General features: G+C 39.7%; 1 protein-coding gene across 2 annotated transcripts in view; it reads left to right on the top strand.

The window, feature by feature from the left end:
* Positions 1-20,647, top strand: part of LOC126419419 (E3 ubiquitin-protein ligase RNF123-like) — a 165,858-nt gene that overhangs the window by 88,325 nt on the left and 56,886 nt on the right. Inside the window, exons 11-12 of one of the 2 annotated variants that reach the window (XM_050086618.1) lie at positions 7,080-7,368; positions 12,024-12,295. In XM_050086618.1, coding sequence (XP_049942575.1) covers positions 7,080-7,368; positions 12,024-12,295 — 561 coding nt within the window. Of the gene's footprint in view, positions 1-7,079; positions 7,369-12,020; positions 12,296-20,647 lie in introns of both variants that reach the window. The other variant, XM_050086610.1, reaches the window with a different exon arrangement.

The raw sequence follows: 20,647 nt of genomic DNA, 5'->3' as shown, positions 1-20,647 counted from the left end.
CTTGAGCTGTTATTAGAGCTTTGGAGCTGTAAGGTTCATTGTTATGCAGCGTTTAGCTTCAGAGGATGTTAGGAGGAAATTACAGTTTTTTATCAGGTTTTTTATTTTAGCTTGGAATTTGGAAGTGGGATCAGATTCTAATTCAATTGTGTTGTTATTTTTGAAAAAATTCTAATGTTTTGTTAATAGGATCTAATTCATACATTATTACAGCTGTATTGTTTTTGTCTGCCTTAACAACAATGAGATTATTGTTAGATTATTTTTTTTATTGATTTGATTCAGTGTTGTAGCTTCATTGTGTGTGTTCCTCTGCAGTTTTTGTGTTTTTAGGTATTTCTTTATTATTTTATTTGCATCGTGCTGCAGCATTTTGTTCATTTTGACTCAATTTTACTGATAGACAGGTTATTTTAGTGTTGGTAATTAGATCTTTAACTGTGTTTTCATCAAGTTTGGTGGCAATATTATGTTAGAGTCCTTTATTTAGCAAATTAAGTTATGTGTTGTAGAAGTTAATGTTAATTGTGTTCACTACTCTGTCAGAGAATTTGTTGTTCAGCACGTGAGTTATACTGAGTGCTGGTGGACTTCTTAGCTACAACGACAGACAGCTTTTTCTTTTGTTTGGATGAGATTTTTAGTATTTCTTTATCCACAGATTGTTGAACTACATCTAAGAATTTTACAGGTTGGGATAGCGTAAGATAGTTGCTTAATTCTAGGTGCAGCCTGTATGTGTCTTTGTTGAGTAAGTCTCTGTGTTTATAATGAGATCTGATTTCATTTTTGATCCATGTGATTTCACATGTACTTTTGGCTGCTCATGCTGATTTACAGTTGAACACCAAACACAACAAGGAATTAATTTTCTTGGCATAAACATAACCTATCATAACAATAAATGTCATTATAAATAACACATCAACACATTTTAGCATTTTTTAGATCAGCAGTCAACTGTGTAAACAAAACTCATTCTGAACATGATGTAAAAAGCAAAGAATTAAACATTTTAAAAACAATAGCCCACAACAATGCTTATAACCCATCCACAGTTGAGAAATTAGGTGAAAATATAAAAACCATATAAACAGCATCAACAACATAGTCATCAATAGCAAATGAAGTTAAATACATTTCCATGTAATTCCTCAGTAACATCTCGTACCAACTCGCAAAACTGTTTGAAACACAGATAATCAAAATAAGTTACCACACAACCAACAGAATAAAAAAAATGTAGTTTATAACACCAAAACAGCCAAATCACCTTTACAAAAGCCTGGCATACATAAATTAACCTGTGACAGTTTTTCCTGCTACTATGTAGGACAAAGAGGATGAAACTTTGAAATTCGATACAAAGAACACGCAGATGCACTACATTTTAAAAAATGTAAGTAGATTTACTTTTGCCGCCTGCCTGGCATAAAACATTAAAGTTACAAACATCAAAACAAATCTCCATATCCTACCCATTGTAGACAAAGGAATAAAAATGGGTCTCCTGGAACAATCAGATATTTTTGCTCAGAAGAATAAGTCTCCCCACACCATTTTAAATGAACAAACAGATTTAGCAAATAAACCATTCTTCCAAAATTACACTGAGAGGGAGGGGGGAGAGATCCTTTCCCCTCCTCTCTCTCTCACTCGCTTTCGCTCTCCCACATTGGCACACCTACTCAACACTCTCTTTGGCCTTCTACTACACACACACACACACACACACACACACACACACAAAATCTCCTCCTCCCACATATTAACCAGCTTAACAGTTCATTATTAAATAACAAAAAAATGTAATGCTGTGATATTTACTGTTAATTTCATAAATGTTGATCAATGTTAGTTAAACAAAAGACAAATGAAATGCCAGTCGAAATTGCAGTGCTAAAATTGTAGTTATATTATCTTCCCAACTTCATACTCATTGTTTAATAGATTTTATAATATTACACTGCCTCACTGAGTGAAAGGCAGGCGTTTAAATACATGATAGGGTAAGTCGCTATTGGCCCCTGGGACCACATGCTCCACAGTGGCGCCCTCACATGATAAGCGAGCCAGGAGCGCGTGCAGCAATGGCTTACAGCACGACGGAGGAAGGGATGTCCGAGGTGTCCAGGATGGCCAACCCTGGGGGCAGGGAGGGCCAGTGGCAGGATTGCGGGGAGGCAGCAACGGGGGGCAGTGGCGGTGGCTCGAGGACCACGTTTGTATCTGAAGCAGGTAGCAGACGAGGAGGAGGTGGCGGCGGCAGCGGAAGTCCTGCAGGGGTAAGTGGGCGGAGCTGGTTATGATGGCGGCCCTCGAACCCTTTCGATGTCTGCACTGACGTCACATGCCACTCATGGTCTGCGATGACCACGGCGGGCGTCCAGCTCGCCTTGCTCCCGTACACGTGGGCCCACACGGCCGCGCCGGGAGCGAGGCCAGGAGGGGGATGGCATCCGCAAATGGAGCAGGGTCCGCAGCTGTCCTCCATGGAGGAGCTCCGCCGGACTACGTCTGTCATTCAGCACGGTGCAATAGGTGCTCAAGAACGGTATGAGGGCCGACGTGGTTGGAGATGTTTCGACGGCCTGCGTCAACTATTGTTTAAATATGCGGACAAGCCACGCCCTTGGAGGAAGGTTGGAAAGGTGGGCTATGGATATGTTTGATACCGTTGGCCTGATAGATGTCATGGAAGGAGAATGCTGTGAATTGGGGGTCATTATAGGAGACCAATGTGTGAGGCAGGCCCTCAGTGGCGAGAACCTGGGCGAGGGCCTGAGTGTGGCCTCCTTGGTGGTGGACATCATGCAGACGACATGGGTGTTGGGAGTAGGCATCAATAACAGGTAACCACATGGACCCCAAAAACGGGCCTGCAAAATTGAGACTGATGCAATCCCAGGGCCGGCGAGGCACAGGACAGGGTGTGAATGACTGAGGGGGTTCTTGCCTGGTGACGCGCACACACAGTGCACAAGCGGACCAGGTGGTCAATATCGCCATCGATGCTAGGCCAATACACGTGCCGGCGAGCCGAAAGTTTCATGCGGGACATACCCCAGTGCCTGCGGTGTAACAAACTGAGCACTTGATGCCGCAAATCCGGAGGGATTACCACCCGATGGGCACCCGACTTCTTGGCCAACAGAAGGACATCATCAACCACGGAGAGCCTGTGGGACTGGTGGCGCCAAGGGCTGAAGTCAGTCCGCATCCGACGAGTAATATAGGAGGGCCACCTGTGGACCACTTAGCAGAGAACCTGCTGCAAGATAGGGTCACTGCGTGTAACTGTGGCAATGTGAGCAGGCGTAAGAGGCAGACCGTCCAGCGCATCCTGGCGGACGGAATCAGTGTGAAAGCAGAGGATCTCCTGTTGGTCAAAAGCAGGATCAGGGCCTGCTGAGAGACATGACAAGATGCCCACATTAGCATGTTGGCGGATGGCTTATACTGGATGGTGTAAGTGTAATTCCGTAAAAATAACGCCCAGTGCTGAGGATGTTGAGCCATTCACTTTGGAAGGTGAGAGTAGGGTCCGAAAAGTGTAACTAAGGGTTTATGGTCCATCTGTAGGGTGAACTTAGCCCCAAAGAGATAGGTGTGAAATTTTTGGATGGCGAACACTGTCACCAGGGCCTCCTTTTCAATCTGGGAGTAGTTCTGTTGTGCTGGAGTCAATGTCTTAGATGCGTGAGTGATGGGCTGTTCTGAGCCATCGGCATTCCGATGCGTGTGGACGGCCCCAATGCCGTATGCTGATGCATTAGCCGTCACAACCAAGGGGCAGTCTGGAGAGAAGGGAAAAGGCAAGGGGCAGACTTCTGCTTTGCCTTTAAATGGAGAAAAGCCTGGCCACAGGCAGGAGTCCAGTCAAACGTACACCTTTGCGACGCGAGTGATTGAGGGGTTGAGCAATGGAGGCAGCCTGGGGTAAGAACTTTAAGTAATAAGTAACCTTGCCCAAAAACACCTGACGTTCAGGCAAGTCCTTGGGGCGAGGAAGGGCCTCATTGGCCACGACATTATGATCCGAAGAGCAGATGCCATCTGTGTTAAGCCAGTGGCCTAAGTATTCCACTTCCGGTTGAAAAAAACAACACTTGTCCAGCCGACAGCGTAAACCTGCAGATTGCAGAGTGTTAAATAAGGCGCTGAGGTTTTGCAGATGTTCCTGGCAGGAACTCCCAGTGACCAAGATGTCATCCAGATCCAGCCGAGAGGCGACCACGAGGTAGCATTGTGAATAATAGTTTGTCAGCAAAAGGCATATCTCCTGGAAAGAGAGAGCCACAATATCAGACAGTGGTGCGAACTTACAAAGAAGAAAGAGCGTGTCTGGGGAGGCCCAAGACAAAAACAACAACCGCTGCAAGGAGTCATCCGTGACTTGAAAAGCCATGAAATGTTTTTCCAGCCGATGTAAGTATGTTTCCCAATCTTCTTTAGTGTCATTAAATGGGGTGAACGATGGTGGACGTGGGAAAGCATCAGACACCCGAGGACTCGGGTGCTGTTGTGGTAGTACGTCCCTTGCATCAACTTTGTCCGTTAGCAACCGCAGTGACTGCCGTAATATGTGTAACTGGAGCTGCTGCTGCTGCATGAGCTGCTGGTCTTGCCCCAGAAGACAGACCAACTTCGCCTCCATGCTAACAACTACTACCGTTTACCTCGTCGCCAAAATGATGTAACCGCAACCGTTCCGGTCATGGGGTGCCTGTGAACGAAAGCGCAGCGGGACCGAATGGGAGTGGCCCGCAAACAAACAAGATTAACGAATGGGAAAGGATGGACATGCACAACGACAGACGACCAAGCAAGACACCAAGAACAACATGCAAGAAGCAATGGGGTCACAAGCAAATACCTCACAAAATCAACAACGTCCACTAGTACACAGAAATAAGCAAAGTAAACATGATATCTGTAAGCGAGATATTGAGGGACTCACGCCATGCTGAATGAGAGGCAGGTGCTTAAATACATGATACGGTACGTTGCTATTGGCCGCTGGGATCACGTGCTCCACAGTGGCGCCCTCACATTATACGCGGGCCAGGAGTGCACACAGCCAGTGTACTAAATTTCATACCCTGTGTACCTTCAGATTGCCTACAAAGTCAGTAATGTATTCTTTGTATTTTACTGTCTATGCACAATAAGTAAAATTTGTTACTTTCTATGCTTCATGATGTTGCAGTTTTAATGCCCAGCAGTGTGTGTGTGTGTGTGTGTGTGTGTGTGTGTGTGTGTGTGTGTGTGTGTGTGTCTGTGTGCGCGCGCGCGCGTACGTTTGAGCCAAAGTTTGATATTCCACACATTAATGCACGTATGAACATATGAGGTTTTTTTGTATTGCATATGTTCATATGATGCATTTCCTCTGAACTTATCAGTTTCTCATATTTTAGTGCATTGTTGGGCTTTCAAAATGCATACAAATCAGTATTATTTAACCACTAACTTCTGTTTTTCAAATAAAATTAATTAACTTGTAACATACAAAATTGAACATTTAAATGCGTGTTATAAGTGTACTTACTTGGTTGTCGTCTCTTCTTCCTCAGTAGTGGTCTCAAACTGAAAAAAAAAAAAGTTAGGATATTCTAATTATGTTCAACACAATGAATGCAACACCATGAAGTTTCAGATTCAATAGTGTACACATTTATTTTTTTCAGTACACTATCGAGCAATGACCAGTCTTTAAAAATTGGAAATACTTTACTTATCAGTTCACCAGTGCCTCTTTAATTTCCATATATATCATCATCATCAATCAGTCGAGTACAGTACCCTTATGTCCGGACATTATAAAGGAAAGCAACACTCAGCAGCAGCTCGTAGAACCTATTCTGCATTGTTGTCTTTACTAATTTTGTTTGCCTCTTAACACTACTTTATAATTCACCAAGATGGCTACCCACACTGTCCAAGTAATTATCCACTAACCAAAATTCTTTAGTTGAAAATAACGCAATGTGACAGTAGTTTATGCACATATGTGTTCTGGTGCATAGGTATTATTGTCTATGACCTATGAACAGAGGAATCACTTGCTTTACTTCATAGTGGTGTTATGCCGATTACTGAGCCTGTACTTCTGAATTTTAAAATTTTTCTGGTGAACTGAATGTTCAAACAAATTTTGGGCTTGCAGCCCGTCTGCATTCAGTGTATCCCACAATATTTCAACTGGACGCCTGTCAGTCATCCTCAGGTAAGTCATTGACGACTGACAAAAACTTCCTTTGTTGTGCAGTATATAGTGTGATGAGAGTATTCCGTGTACATATCAGAATCAAGTTGACAGTTGGATCAAACTTCTTGGCGGCAGTGCCCTCGCTGGTGGAACCACGGAACTCAGCTGTCCTCTACATTAGCGCTCGATGCGGCTGTTGATTCACTCTGTCAGTGTCAATTACAGGAAATTTATGTGCCTCCACAGTGAATTCCCTACTCCCATGCGAAGGTGCCATGTTCAAAATTTTTGCCAATTATGCGAATTCTTAATTAGGGACTTAATTCAATAATGGAGAGTGGTATATGTCTCAGAAAATTTAGGGCAATCTAAGTATATCAGATGTTGCTATCAAACAAGCATAATGGCTCAAATGTCAAATTTGGGTGTCGTCAGACTTTCATTGTAAAAGTTAATTAGCTTTCGGTAAAATGAAAGTGGTTACTGGAAAGAATGAACGTGGCTTTTTAGTGGATAGTTCCAATCCTCTCATGTCTACTGATTATCTCTCACTATTTTAGTAGTCATATGCTAATGGGGCAACTTCAATTACTAATTTACCTCAAAGGAATTTGTTGTACTGAAAACTAACAATGCTATTGCAATTAGCAAGTTGAATTTTATGAGACACATAATAAGATTACATAAAATATTATAGAAATAAAAATTTAACAATTTTGAGTGTACACTGCATATTATGTGCATAAATAAGAGTCAGATGTGAAAAACAAAGAAAAATTTAGTTATTTGACTGGAATAGAATAATGGCAGGTGGAGTAAGTCCACTTTGCTATGATTCAATGTGTGTAAAATTTATTTTGTTTTTCAGACACTTCCACTTCTGCAAACACCACTTCCAGTTTCTCTTTGTTGCTTCCATCGGTTGCTAGTTACCTTCAGGATACTTTGGAGCAATGAAATTGGTCAGGGAAATGTTTACATACCATCAACAATATTTTATGATGGAAGTATCAATTATTTCAGCATTGATCGCCTTGGAGGTGTTTTGTCTCACCTGAACAAAACACTGCGAGCGGATCTGTCAAGAGTTCTTGGTGAAGAACACAGAGTTGTTGCCAGCATACCTCTTGTTGCACCAGAACGTGCCGGAGGTACAGGTATGTGGTACCTCTTTCCTTTTGCTATTGTAATCCTAAAGAGATATTGTGAACTGTTGTAAGTGCTAAGTTGCAATTGTCAGGGATGAGTATTTGAGGGAGCAGTTATCAGGTTCGGATTTTAATTGGGGCTCTAATTTTGTGCATATTTTATTCTCTTCTGATGGGCAGATGCCCCTTGGAATGCGATCTTAGATGTCAGTATGGCAAGCTCAAACATCCATTAGAGTTTCCATGAGACACATTTCTAGGCCCTCTGGACAAGGGGAGCTCACTTTGAACATCGTTGGGAGCTCTAGGCCGGACTCGCTAAATCCATGTAAAAGTTGGCTACCGGAGAGATTCACAGTGCATGCAGAATGTCATACTTGTGTCTGATAGGCTCGCAGTGATATCAGGTAATCTCCCTGTCAGTTTTTGGGATGCTAAATGTGAGAAGCCCAAATAGAAGGCAGCACTGGCAGAGAAGTGCTATTGGTGAAAGAAAATGAATGAACAATGAAAATAATGTATTTGAGTCAAAAGACAATCATTATGCTTCTCAGGCTAGTTGGCTGAGAGGCCTTAATGTTTAATAGGTTCAGGATTGTTGGAAGTCATTGGCCAAGAGTTCTGTGTGTAGGAAATGAGTTGCAGGTCCTCTGAAGTTATGGTGATGTTTGATAGCACTGCACGTTTCTGATGTCAGAAATTAGCCATCCATAATGATCAACAAAGTTATGCCAGTAGTACATAAATTTACAGCAATTCACAAGTTCTGATTAACTTTTTCCAATTTTTATAGTTGAGTGAAGTTGGCTTTGGAGATAAACTAAATAATTTTTTTTTGTTTCTATATCTTTTGATACGGCTTTTGCTGTGATTCATCAGGTCTGTAACTTTTTGAGCAGTTATCTTTGTTTAGAGATTCCTGTGGAAGTTAAAAAGAAAGCTGGTGAAGATGGCACATGGACTGTTAGCTGTGTGTCTTTTCCAGTCCAGTGATTAGATCTTGAATCTTTAATAGATTATTACAGAGCTTATTTCTTTGGTACAGGGATGAAGATTATTTAACAATGTTTTATGAATCAAAGAAATGCTAACAAACCTTATCAAAACTCTTTAACAAGTGTTGGACAGAAATGCTAAAAGAACTGAATTGGACATCACTTGCATACAGACACCAATTAACCCATAAAAACGTATTTACAAGGTTTAAAGAACTGGTATTAAGTGAAGAACCTGAGGTATACTTCAGTCCACTACATATCGCTCCCACAGAGACTGTTAAGACAGGGTTAGACTAATTACAGTGTACCCAGGAGCATGTATGCAGTCATTTCATTCAGCAATTGATATGCATATGGAAGGCAAAGAAACTCACGTGTGGTACAAAGCTAAGTACCTTCTGGTTCCTCTCTGTAGCAATTTGTAGCATACATACGCAGATATAGGCACAGGAATGATGCACATTGCGTATTCCGGCCATGGATGGGAATGAGACTTCACACATTGCCATGAAATTTGGAAGGAGAAGGAAAACAACATTTTGCTATAACTTTTGAGACTACGTCAGACACAACAGGAATTCCCATTGTTTGAAATGGACCCTATTAATTTCAAATTTGTGCATTGTTCTGCTTCACACTGCGTTTTCCTGGTGGTTTCTTCATGATTTGTTCTATGTTTAATGCTGAATTTTGTACAACCCCAGAGGCATTGTAGTAAATAAAAGTGTTCAAAGCATTAAATTCTTTGTAGGCCCTCATCACTTCAATGCTTTACGCATCATTCAGTAGTTTCACTGGACAAAAAAATTCTAGAATTCTAGGATTTCCAAGAAATGCCCTTCCATTGCAAAGCTATAGTGAGTGAGTTCCCTTTTTACATCAGTGTCATTTGTCAAACAATTTTTAAGTGATTAGATTCCTTCCTTGAGGAAATAAGCAACAGATCCCATAAATCTCTCGTTTACTGTAAAATCCTTATCAGCCACAAATTTCTTTAGCTGTGGTAATGGCGGATAAAGTCAGATGAGGTTAAATATGGTGCGTGACCCAGAAAAGCATTGCTCCTCATTATCTCATATGCCAGAGTCCCTTCTTGGGTAGATGCAATGTCTTGATGAAAGACTGCTTTTCTATGCGGTTCAGATTTCTTCTCACATACTTTTTCATCCAGTTGGCATATAAGTTGTGTATAGTATTCACCAGATATCATTTTATTCTTTTCAAGTTAATCAATGAGAAGATTCCATTTGAATCCTACAAAACTCAGTCATTGTTTCTGACAAATGGAATAGTTTTAATTGGTTTTGATGGACTGCCATTGGCTTCCACTTACTGTTCTGGTTGCTGTTGTGTTTTTGTTGTGAAGTAATAGCTCCATATCTATCACTGTAGCAAATTACTGCACAAAATCAGTTGGATTGTTTTTGAAACACTGCAAATATAATTGAGAATTTCATTTTTGCAGACGCTTTTAATCAGCATTACCAAATGTGACATCTTTCTTGCATTAAGCTTTCTCATAGTTAAGTATTTGTGAAAAAAATGTATCATTCTATGTCTTCCGATATGTCTATTGTGTCACCTATATCATAGACTACTAATTGCTGATTTTCCATGGAAGTATTGTGTACTTTCTTGATGTTTTCTATATTGTTTTAGTTGTGAGATATCCTTCACATGAATCCTCTTCAGGAGAAGTATGCCCACATTTGATTTAACTGTTGTAAATGAAAGAGTAGACTTTAGTAAACAATTTCCATATTTTGGTGGACTCAGCTAGCTGTTAGCAACCTCTCACTGTGCTGTGCAATGATTCAGTTTAATAATTATAGACGTCTTTTCTGTGAGAAAATGACCATAAGCTGACCATTTAAATGATTTTTAAGGGTTTTTTTTTCCCTCTCACCCATATGCATGCAGTGATTTATATGTAACTGTGTTCAGTATGTTACACACACACACACATCAATCATCCTACTAAACATTCAAAATTTTCTATTCAATTGTGTACAGGGTGTAGCAGATAGGTACAGCCTAACTTTCAGGACACATTCCTAATGCATAAAAAAAAGAAAAAATACGTTATGTTGATAATTTTCAGTATAGGTCTATCCATGAGCAACTGAATCAAACCAGTTTTTTCATACCGAATGTATTTATGTGTTGAAAGGCATGAACACCTTCTTTTATTCATTTGCACATGGACAGATCTTACCTGAAAATTATCCACATAATCCTTTATGCAACTTAGGGCAACAGTATAACAGACTAGACATGGATCCAAAATTTTTTAATTTCCATGTGGCCTTAACAATCATACTTTTGAGTGATATTGGGAAATAATTAAAGATCTTTACCTTTGACCAACATGTTTCAGATAAAGAAAATTTTTGATGTGTGGAGCAGTAAAATTTCCCGTTGAACGCAATTAAGATGTTATGTGCATCAATCCCAATAAGTAAACAGGCCTGTTAGGAAGTGGGTGTACATATTATTTATCCATCACCTGCCTAGTTAATAATTTATTTCTTGCTGGACAGAAGTGTCTTATGATTTGCCAAGTGAACTAAAACATTGGACTTACATTTGCGAGAAATACGGTCCAAATTCCTTCCCAGTTACACAAACATTTTGTTTCTGGGTTTTCCTAAGTTATTACAGGTGGCTTGTTTTCTTTCCAATCCTTGTCAGATTTGTGCTTCTCTCCAGCGACTTCAACACCACCAGCATATGTAACTTCTCTTTGTCTATAGTTTCGAAGTGAGGTTTTAGGGGCTGGGTTTATTCTGGCTTATAAGTTGGTCCATATCTTGTATTACCACATGTTTGGGCAGTTCTTACAGAGGAACCTCCCTATTGCACCCCCCTCAGATTTAGTTATAAGTTGGTACAGTGGATAGGCCTTGAAAAACTGAACACAGATCAATCGAGAAAACTGGAAGAAGTTGTGTGGAACTATGAAAAAAATAAGCAAAATGTACGAACTGAGTAGTCCATGCGCATGATATGCAACATCAAGGAGAGTGTAAGCTCAGGAGTGTTGTGGTCCCGTGGTTAGCGTGAGCAGCTGCCGAATGAGAGGTCCTTGGTTCAGGTCATCCCTCAACTGAAAAGTTCAATTTTTTATTTTAAGACAATTATTTTCGCAAAACACAGACACTACACTTTTACAGTGAACAGAGACGTCAATGAACAAACGGACAGATCATAACTTTGCGAAAATAATGAACGTAAACTTTTCACTCGAGAGAAGACTTGAACCAAGGACCTCTCGATCCACAGCTGCTCACGCTAACCACGGGACCACGGCGCTGCTGAGTTCACTCTATCCTTGATGTTGCCTATCTGGCGCATGGACTACTCAGTTTGTATATTTTGCTTATTTTTTTAAATATTTCCACACAACTTCTTCCTGTTTTCTCGATTGATCTGTGTTCAGTTTTTCAAGGCCTGTCCACTGTGCCAACTTATAACTAAATCTGAAAGGGGGGGGGGGGGGGGGGTGCGACGGGGAGGTTCCCTTGTTAGCATTGTGACTCTTGTCTCCTGTATGTATTTTATGTAGCAGCTGTCAGTCATAAACATATTTTTGTGTATTTAACCAATTTTCTTTTCTGCTGCATTGCAAGTTGATGATTTCATGAAATTTCTCTTTCCACTTAGCAGTAGCTGGGAGAAGTTCTGTTCCATTACAATCACGATTCTCAGAAGGAAATTCGCCCTTCATGATACCAGCTCTAGCACGACTCATAACTCACCAGCAAACTGCTTCAGGGCCAGCACTTACAGACAGAATGCCAGTGTTATTTACAAGAGAGCAAGAGAGTCTTAATGTTTCCAGGGGTAATGGAAATGCTAATCCAATGGAATCATTAATTGAACTGCTGGATGGATTAGTCCTCTTTTATCATCTTGGAGCCCATAAGCAAATAGTGAAGGTAAGATTTCAGTCAAGCTTCAGAATGAATCTGCAGTTCTTGGTTCTTATTTGTGTTGTCCTTTGACTTAACATTACATAAGTGCAGTTTCTGTAACTATCTTCAGGCTTTGTTTACTCTAGTCTACCCAAAATACATTTAATTTGTTCATGAAATGAAGTTACATGAGGAATATCAAGTACCCATCATTTGCTCTAATAGAAAACTTATGTTATCATTACCTTTAGGGAAAAAATCATGCACTACTTTCCTCCTCTTGTTAGTCATATGTAGTGAATTAGTCCAGCAATTATGGTTTGTGAAATGAAACAAGAAACAAAATATTACTTATTGCATTAGACTTACTTTTGTAGATTTTTGCATTAGAGTGCTGCAAATAACCAGATAGAAAAATAAGTGTAGCAGGTGCTTTCATTGCTGTGCACCTTTTTCAGGTCGGGCCTTTGTGCTCCATGAGGCTGGATCATATTTTCCAAATTAGATCTTTTCCTTTGTCTTCCGTCTGTCCCCTCTAGTGTTGTTCCGTTGTATAAAAACGAGCTTTCGCAGTGTAAGGAAAGATTCATTCATTCACTGCCTGTCAGCTCACTTGAAAGATGTCTGAAAGGTATATAGCTGATAGATTGCCAAAAGATATGTAGCTGAAACTTTATGAGAAGAAATAGTATTTCTGTGAGAAGAAATAGTATTTCTGTGAGAAGAAATAGTATTTCTGCAGTTGCATGCCCTAAATCTTGTGTAAAAGAGAGAGAGAGAGAGAGAGAGAGAGAGAGTTGTGTGTAAAACAGACTCAATAGGAAACAGATCAGAAGTGCTATTTGGTCCCTGCAAAGGAAAAAAATCGTTTTTTGTGCAAAAAATAATGTTCAAAAGCAAATGATTAAAAAATAACTTTATTACTTCCAGCTTAAATGTTAACCTTCCAGCAGTTGTTGTCCAATGATCTGGCACGTGTTGTAAAATTTTAACATGTACATTTGTCAATAAAAACAAGCCTGTGCTGAACAAGCTGTTACATTTATCGAAGAAAGCAGTTCACTTTCACTGTCTTCAACATTTATAACAAAAGCTTTTGCTCTTTTAGTTCTTCTAACAACTATTTACCCTATTATTCTGTCATACGTTCACTTTCATAACACGTTCCACAAACAATTAGTTTATCAGTAACCATTTCCAAGCTAAGTTATTACATCTATCACATTTAATTCATGGGGATGAATTTTTTTGATGTCCACAAAGGATACACATCCCATGTTTTTTCACTGATTATTGGTAGTCAATGCTTTAGCAAAAACTATATAAGAAATAATGAGCGATCGGCTGGTAACAATTTGAGGGGAGTTCTAGATATGAGTTGTTCTTTCATAAGACCTTCTGCTAGCTTCTTGAGATAAATATTTCTTCACGAAGTTATCTCTGGCTTTGTGAAGGGAAGCAATATTTGCATATTAATTCCAGCAGTGTCCAAAAAAAAGGAAAGAAATAAAAATAAAAAAGAACCGATGGCCGTCTTCTTGTAAGTCTTGAAACGGGGTAACAAGCACATATTTTATCTACAATTTCTGCTTCACCTTTTGTCACATTGTAGTCAGTTATGATTTCAGGTTTGTATGTTTATTCAACTGTGACTGTGACATGCTTAGTAGACAAAAAGTATGACAGCACAGTTTTTATCAGGAACATATGAAACTAAGTTTACCATGAAGAAATCCAAACTATGCACTTCCAGTTTCTCTTGTTTTGTATGGGAGAAATTCTGGAAGAATTTCATGCCAATTCTTCCTCACAGTACCAATACAAGTGAGTTTCTTTTGTAGCAAATATTCAGAAAGGATGTAGCTTATGTACCAATTATCAGTTGTAATGTTCCTGGTAGAATTTTCAATAGGCATCACATCACTATGCCCCCAGGAGAAGGGCTTACGCTTGTGTATGTGCCTTAATTTCTTGAATCTTAGCTTCATGGCCCTTATGCACAATGTATGTTGGCAGCAGTAGAATCTTTTGACAGTCAGCTTGAAGTGCTGATTCTCTAAATTTTCTCAATAGTGTTTCTCAAAAATATGTCTCCTTTCCTCCAGGGATTCCCATTTGTGTTTTCCAAGCATCTCTGTAACACTTAAGTGTTGTTCGAACCTACTGGTAATGAATCTAGCAGCCGATTACTGAATTGCTTTGATGTCTCCCTTCAATCTGACCTGGTACAGAAATGAAACCCACGAGCAGTACTCAAGAACAGATTGCATGAGCATCCTATTTTCAGTCTCCTTTAGAGGTGAACCACTCTTTTCTAAAATTCTCCCAATAAATTGAAGTTTATCATTTGCTTTCCCTACCAGAACTCACACAGGCTCGTTCCATTTGATGTTGCTTTGTAACGTTACACCGAGATATTTAAAGGACTAGACAGTGTCAAGCAGGACACTAATAATACTCTAACTGAACATTACAGTTCTGTTCTTCCTACTCATCTTCATTAACTTACATTTTTCCACATTTAGAGCTAGCTGCCATTCATCACACCAACCAGAAATTTTGTCTAAGTCATCTTGTATCTTCCTACACTCACTCAACTTACCACACACCATAGCATTATCAGAAAACAACTGCAGATTGCCGCATACCCTGTTTACCAAATCATTTATGTACATAGAGAACAGCAGTGGTTCTATCACTCTTCCCTGGGGCTCTTCTGATGATACCCTTGTCTCTGATGAACATTCGCCATTGACAACAACATATAGGGTTCTATTACTTAATTAGTCTCCGAGCCACCCACATATCTGTGAACTTACCCCATATGCTTGTACCTTTGTTAACAACATGCAGTGGGGCACCTTATCAAATGCTTTCCTGAAATCAATAAATATGGTATCTCCCTGTTGTCCTTCATCCATAGTTCACAGTGTATTGTGTGAGAAAAGAGCAAGCTGAGTTTCGCATGAGCAATTCTTTCTAAACCCATGCTGATTTGTGAACATAAGCTTCTCAGCCTCAAGAAAGCTTATTATACTCTAACTGAGAATATGTTCAAGGATTCTGCAGCAAACCAGTGTTGGTGAATTGGTCTGTTATTTTGCAGGTGCATTTTTCAACTCTTTTTGTGTACTGAAGTCACCTGTGCTTATCAGTCATGTTGGGTGAGAGTTTCACGATAAATGAAAGCTAGGTAATGGGCCAATGCTGTAGAGTACTTTTTGTAAAATCAAATTGTGGTTCCATCCACAAATGGCAACTTATTTGCTTTCAAATCTTTCATTTGTGTCTCTACGCCAGGGATGTTTATTAACACGTTGTCCATACGTCGGTCTTTTTGGTGGTCAAATGTCAGAATGTTTGGATGATTCTCCTGTGTGAATGATTTCGTGAATGTGAAATTTAAAATCTTCGGTTTTGTTTTGCTATCTTTAACTTCTACACCAGACTAGTCAACAAGGGACTGAATGGAAGCTGTAGACCTGCTTAGTGATTTTACATACAACCAGAATTTTCTCATGTTCTCTGCCAGACCTTTTCCTAAGGTGCGATGGTGGTAGTTGTCATATGCTTCGCACATATATTTTTTCACAGATGCACGAATCTCTACTAATCTTTGCTTGTCTTTTGAACCGAGAGTGCAACGGTCTCTGCTTCCTCAGCATCTTCCAAATTTTGTTGTTAAATCATGGTGGGTCTTTTCCATCCTTTATCCACTCTCCAGACCATGATTTACAATTTGCTTAAACTTTGCTGATAATTCCTCCACATCCATCTTACTGGGACTAAGTGATGTCCATTCACTGTCTAAATGAGATGGTAATGACTGCTTATCTGCTGTACCTAGCAGAAACATTCTCCTAGCCTTCGTGACTGATTTATTAACTTTCATAACCATAATTGCTGTAGTGACATCATGATCGCTAATCCTTGTTTCTATACTGACATTGTCAATAAGGTCTGACCTACTTGCAGCTACAAGGTCTAGGATATTTCCATTGTGCGTGGGCTGCTGAGATAGCGGTTCAAGACAGTTTCTAGAAGACGTGTTCAAAAGTGTTTTGCATGACTGTTTGCCTATACCCCTGGAATGAATCCTTAGACATCCCACCCTATACTTGGTAGGTTAAAGTCACCTCCAACTAGGAAAGGAACTGACTAGTAGTGGTACAGGGTATCCTGTGCCACACACCATGCAGTTGCTAGTGTAGTATCTATGTAGATGTGGATGTAGATACCTGATATGGCCTTCCGGTTGCATGCCACAGTAAGCCCAAAGATTACTGCAATAAAATGCTTTTTGCATCACATAGTGCAAATATTTTTATCCTGTAAGTAGCTGGTTTCTTGGATATGTACTGAATCCAGTCACAGCAACCTCTGAATGGTGAACTCACTGAGGCTGTAAGAACTTTGACAGTTAGTAACTAAAGCATCCAATATTGTCCAAGTTGCAGCCACTTTGTCAGTTTTTCTCTTGTCATTCCTTGGTTCCATGTCACCAAACCGCATACAGTGTGGAACAAACACAAACCTTTTGTTACCCGTTGCAGTCCTAAGCAGTTGCATTCATGTTTCATCTGCTACCCAGAGTTCCAGTACATTAGCGTGTGGTCTCTTCTTGTTCCAATCAAGAACGGGATCCTGAACACAACCATTATTTCGTGTCATGATGTCACTTTATTATCTCTTGTGTGAGAATTGATGTGTGTCTCACAGCCTATTCATTTATGTATTTGCATAGTTTATGCTTTCATCAATAATGTCAATTTTTTTCAGAAAAGCACTAACTTCATCAGTTATATCCATCACGTGGTATAATTTGCACAATGTTTTTTCCCTTGGTTTTTTATGTTTTAACACAGTTACTTTTACACCAGTGCATAACTTTGTCTTTTCCAATAAAGAACCCCCCACACATTTGCTATCTCTTTTTGAGATCATCACCGCCCTCATCTTCAAGCTTCAAGTTAAGATTTGCTGCCATGATTCTCATATTGAGTGCCTTTCATCAGTCAAATCCACTTCACGTTCCTCCAGACCTGAAAAATCTGGATAGACTCCTTTGTCACTTTCTTCAAGTAGTGTGTGAATTTCCTCATCTGATACACCCTTTCAACTGAAACAAAACATTAAAAGAAGTGAAATGAATAAATAAATTCAAATGCCAGTATAATGAAATTAATGTTTGATGTACATCTGTAAAAAATAAAAAACAGTTAACTATACTTATCAACTTTTTATTACACTTACCTCTGCATATTGACTGCTGGAACAAACTCTGCAACCATCACACCAGCAGGTGCATGTTGTAATTTTTACAGTGTTGCTTACAATTCAGAAAACAAAATGAGAAAGCTAGCCAAAGGAATTGAAGTCACTTTAACATTGCCAAGAAAACATAGCAATGGAATACACGGCAGTGGTGGTGCAACAGCTCAATGTTAAGACATCAATTAGGCATAAAAGTACTGCTGTTGTACATTTTACATTAGCACAGGTGCTCGAGGGTTAATATTACTTTATTAACTTTAATAACGTTGTCTGTAAGATTGCTACATATAACCTTTTTGAGGCAAATATGATGAGAAGATAACAGTTTCTTTTAAAAGGCCTTATGCTTCGATAAAGCCTCTTTTCATACCTGTGAAACTTATGACAATAGTCAGGTACAACTGAAGCACATACTGTTTCTCATATTTGTAAATTATTTATCATACTCTTCCATGAGCTTTTGAAGCCTCTTTCAACCAGATAATTTACAGTTTTTAGTTTAGGTCTGGAAGCTGCTGCCATGATATTTCAGCAGTCTTGTGACCATCTTCAGATGTATACATCTAAAGACTGCCAGAAGACTTGGCACTGAAATTTTGTGGCACAGACTATGGACATCTGTCAGTTCACCCAAAATTTCAAGGAACATCAGTGTATAGTGTTTATGAAATCTTAATTTTTGTGCTGCTGTGAAGTTCTGATGTAAGGAACTTGTCACTCATATGAAATGTGGTAAAAACTAATTTTATTAGAAACAAACTACTCAGTCTTATAATTGATAATTAATGGGATTTTATCGGTGCCTGATTGAATCATTTTAATATTTTTGTCTGATGGTTCTGCTTCATGATTCAGTGCTTTTGAGAATTTTTGGATGCTTACTAATATTGTGGATATGTTTTAGTAAACTGTGAGCTACAGTTCTGAATTCTGTAAACTGTGGTGACATTATCCTATCAGAAAATTATTTCCACCCTCATTGCAGTGTAAGTACTTATTACATTACTGCACTGCTTATTCTTTTCGTGCTCTGCTTTCTTCTGAGTCAGTGTTTGAAATTTTGTGATCTTGATGTAAATGTAGCTTTTAAGAAATCAATTCTTGAGTTATAATATTCTGTTTTGTGCATATTGAAATTGTCATGCCATGTTCTATTTAATTTCTCACTTCAATAGTGGCATATCTTATCACCATTTGTTGTATGTTAACACTGTTGTTGACACTGTTATGCATATGTAATAGTGACTGTAACCTCAACAAAAGTCTCGGACACGAGATGAGTTGGTTGCTGTTTGTAAGCAACTGGAAATGGCACTGATCGCTGTCACGTATTTGGAAGCTACTTTCAACAGAATGCTGAGAATCATGTACCAGAGATGCAAAGTTACATCAAGTATTATCCTCTTCAGTGGGTGATGTTGCATCTGCCAGAAGTAAGTGATCTATCAGTGCTTGTCCACTTAGCTGTGAGTGGCATGCCAGTGGAGCTCTAGGGGCTCTGTACAGGGAAAACAGGAACCAGGGAGAATTCAGGGCATTCAACCCAACCCATTAACTAAAAAATTTGAGATGCTTTCATCCAATGAAACAGAGCACCAGTGAAACCCACTTGAACTTTGTGGACACTTGCTCTGACTGTTGTCAGGGAGGAGTGAGCCCAAAAGCATAGAGGTCTTTCGATCATCGCCGCTCAAACACATGGTGAGTAATGGTACTACTTAGGAAAATAGCAGCATGAGATAGGAAGAATTACCTTGTGCACTCAGTATATATGTCTGGAAGCTTCATCCTATACATTGGAGAAGCTGTTCTAGCAGCCATTTAGGGAACGGGGTGTGGCCATCTGCTGATTGTGGGGTCCATAGGAATGAATGATGCCTGTCATCTGAACTGTGAGCTCATACTTGGATCATTATGACAACTTGCAGAGAAGGATGAGAGGACCAATCTTGCTCATGTACTCAATCTGCAGCATTGTCCCCAGAGCTGATCGTGTCCCTCTGGCTATGAGCCAAGTAGAAGACTTGACACTTGAAGTTTCTGTGACAAGTTATATTGTCCCTCCCTGGAGAGCATTCAAGGGATTTTTAGCTTAGACGACTCTCAGTGCAGATAACGATAGCTGCTGAAGTCTGCAAATTAATAGTATAAGAGTGAAAGAAATCACCCTTAAAGATGAAAAGATTAAAATTCTAATGATAATTGCTGAAACATTCACAAGAAATTTCCAGAGTTAAAGCGGTCCTAAAAAGCAGTGGAGCTCACATGATACTAGGTACAGAAAGCTAGCTAAAACCCAGAATTGACAGCAGTCAGATGTAAAAAAATGTAAGTGCCTATTGGAAGGATGAGCTAACCGGAATGTAGGTGGTGTATTTGTCACAGTAGACAAATCCGCTGAAATAAAAATTGAAGCTGCATGTGAGATAGTGTGCCAAAGTCTCAGGGAGTAGGTTGGGCATAAGCTTCTAATTGGATCTTTCTGTCAACCAACAAACTCGCCCACAGAAGTAGCCAAAAACCTTAGGGAGTATCTCAGTTCACTAATATGAATGAATGTTCCCAGTCATACTGTCATCATTGAAGGAGACTTTACTCATCCAACAATCAACTGGGAAAATAAGCTTGGTAAGTGATGGCCATGAAACAAGACATCTTGCAAAACATTGCTAAAAGTCTTCTCTGAAAACTATGGAGAACAGATAATTTGCAAGCCCACTCAGGATGGAAATATAGAACACCTAATGGCAACAAATAGACTTGAATTCCTTGTGGATGTCCATGTTGACAACAACCATGAGGCAGTTCCAGAATGAGATTTTAACACTGCAGTGGAGTGTGCGCTGATTTGAAACTTCCTGGCAGATTAAAGCTGTGTGCCAGACCGAGACTGAAACTTGGGACATTTGTCTTTCACGGGCTACCCAAGCACGACTCATGACCCGTCCTCACAACTTCAATTTCTCCAGTATCTCATCTCCTATTCCAAACTTCACAGAAGCTCTTCTGCGAACCAGTGAAGTTTGGAAGGTAGGAGACATTCTAATGCTTCATACTTCAGCACAATCTAGGTAACCTCTTTCTGTAGGTGAAGTGCTGATT

The sequence above is a fragment of the Schistocerca serialis genome, chromosome 1, assembly GCF_023864345.2.
Source record: "Schistocerca serialis cubense isolate TAMUIC-IGC-003099 chromosome 1, iqSchSeri2.2, whole genome shotgun sequence".
In the NCBI taxonomy this organism is placed as follows: Eukaryota; Metazoa; Arthropoda; class Insecta; order Orthoptera; family Acrididae; genus Schistocerca; species Schistocerca serialis.
This window is presented reverse-complemented; position numbering and strand designations above follow the sequence as displayed.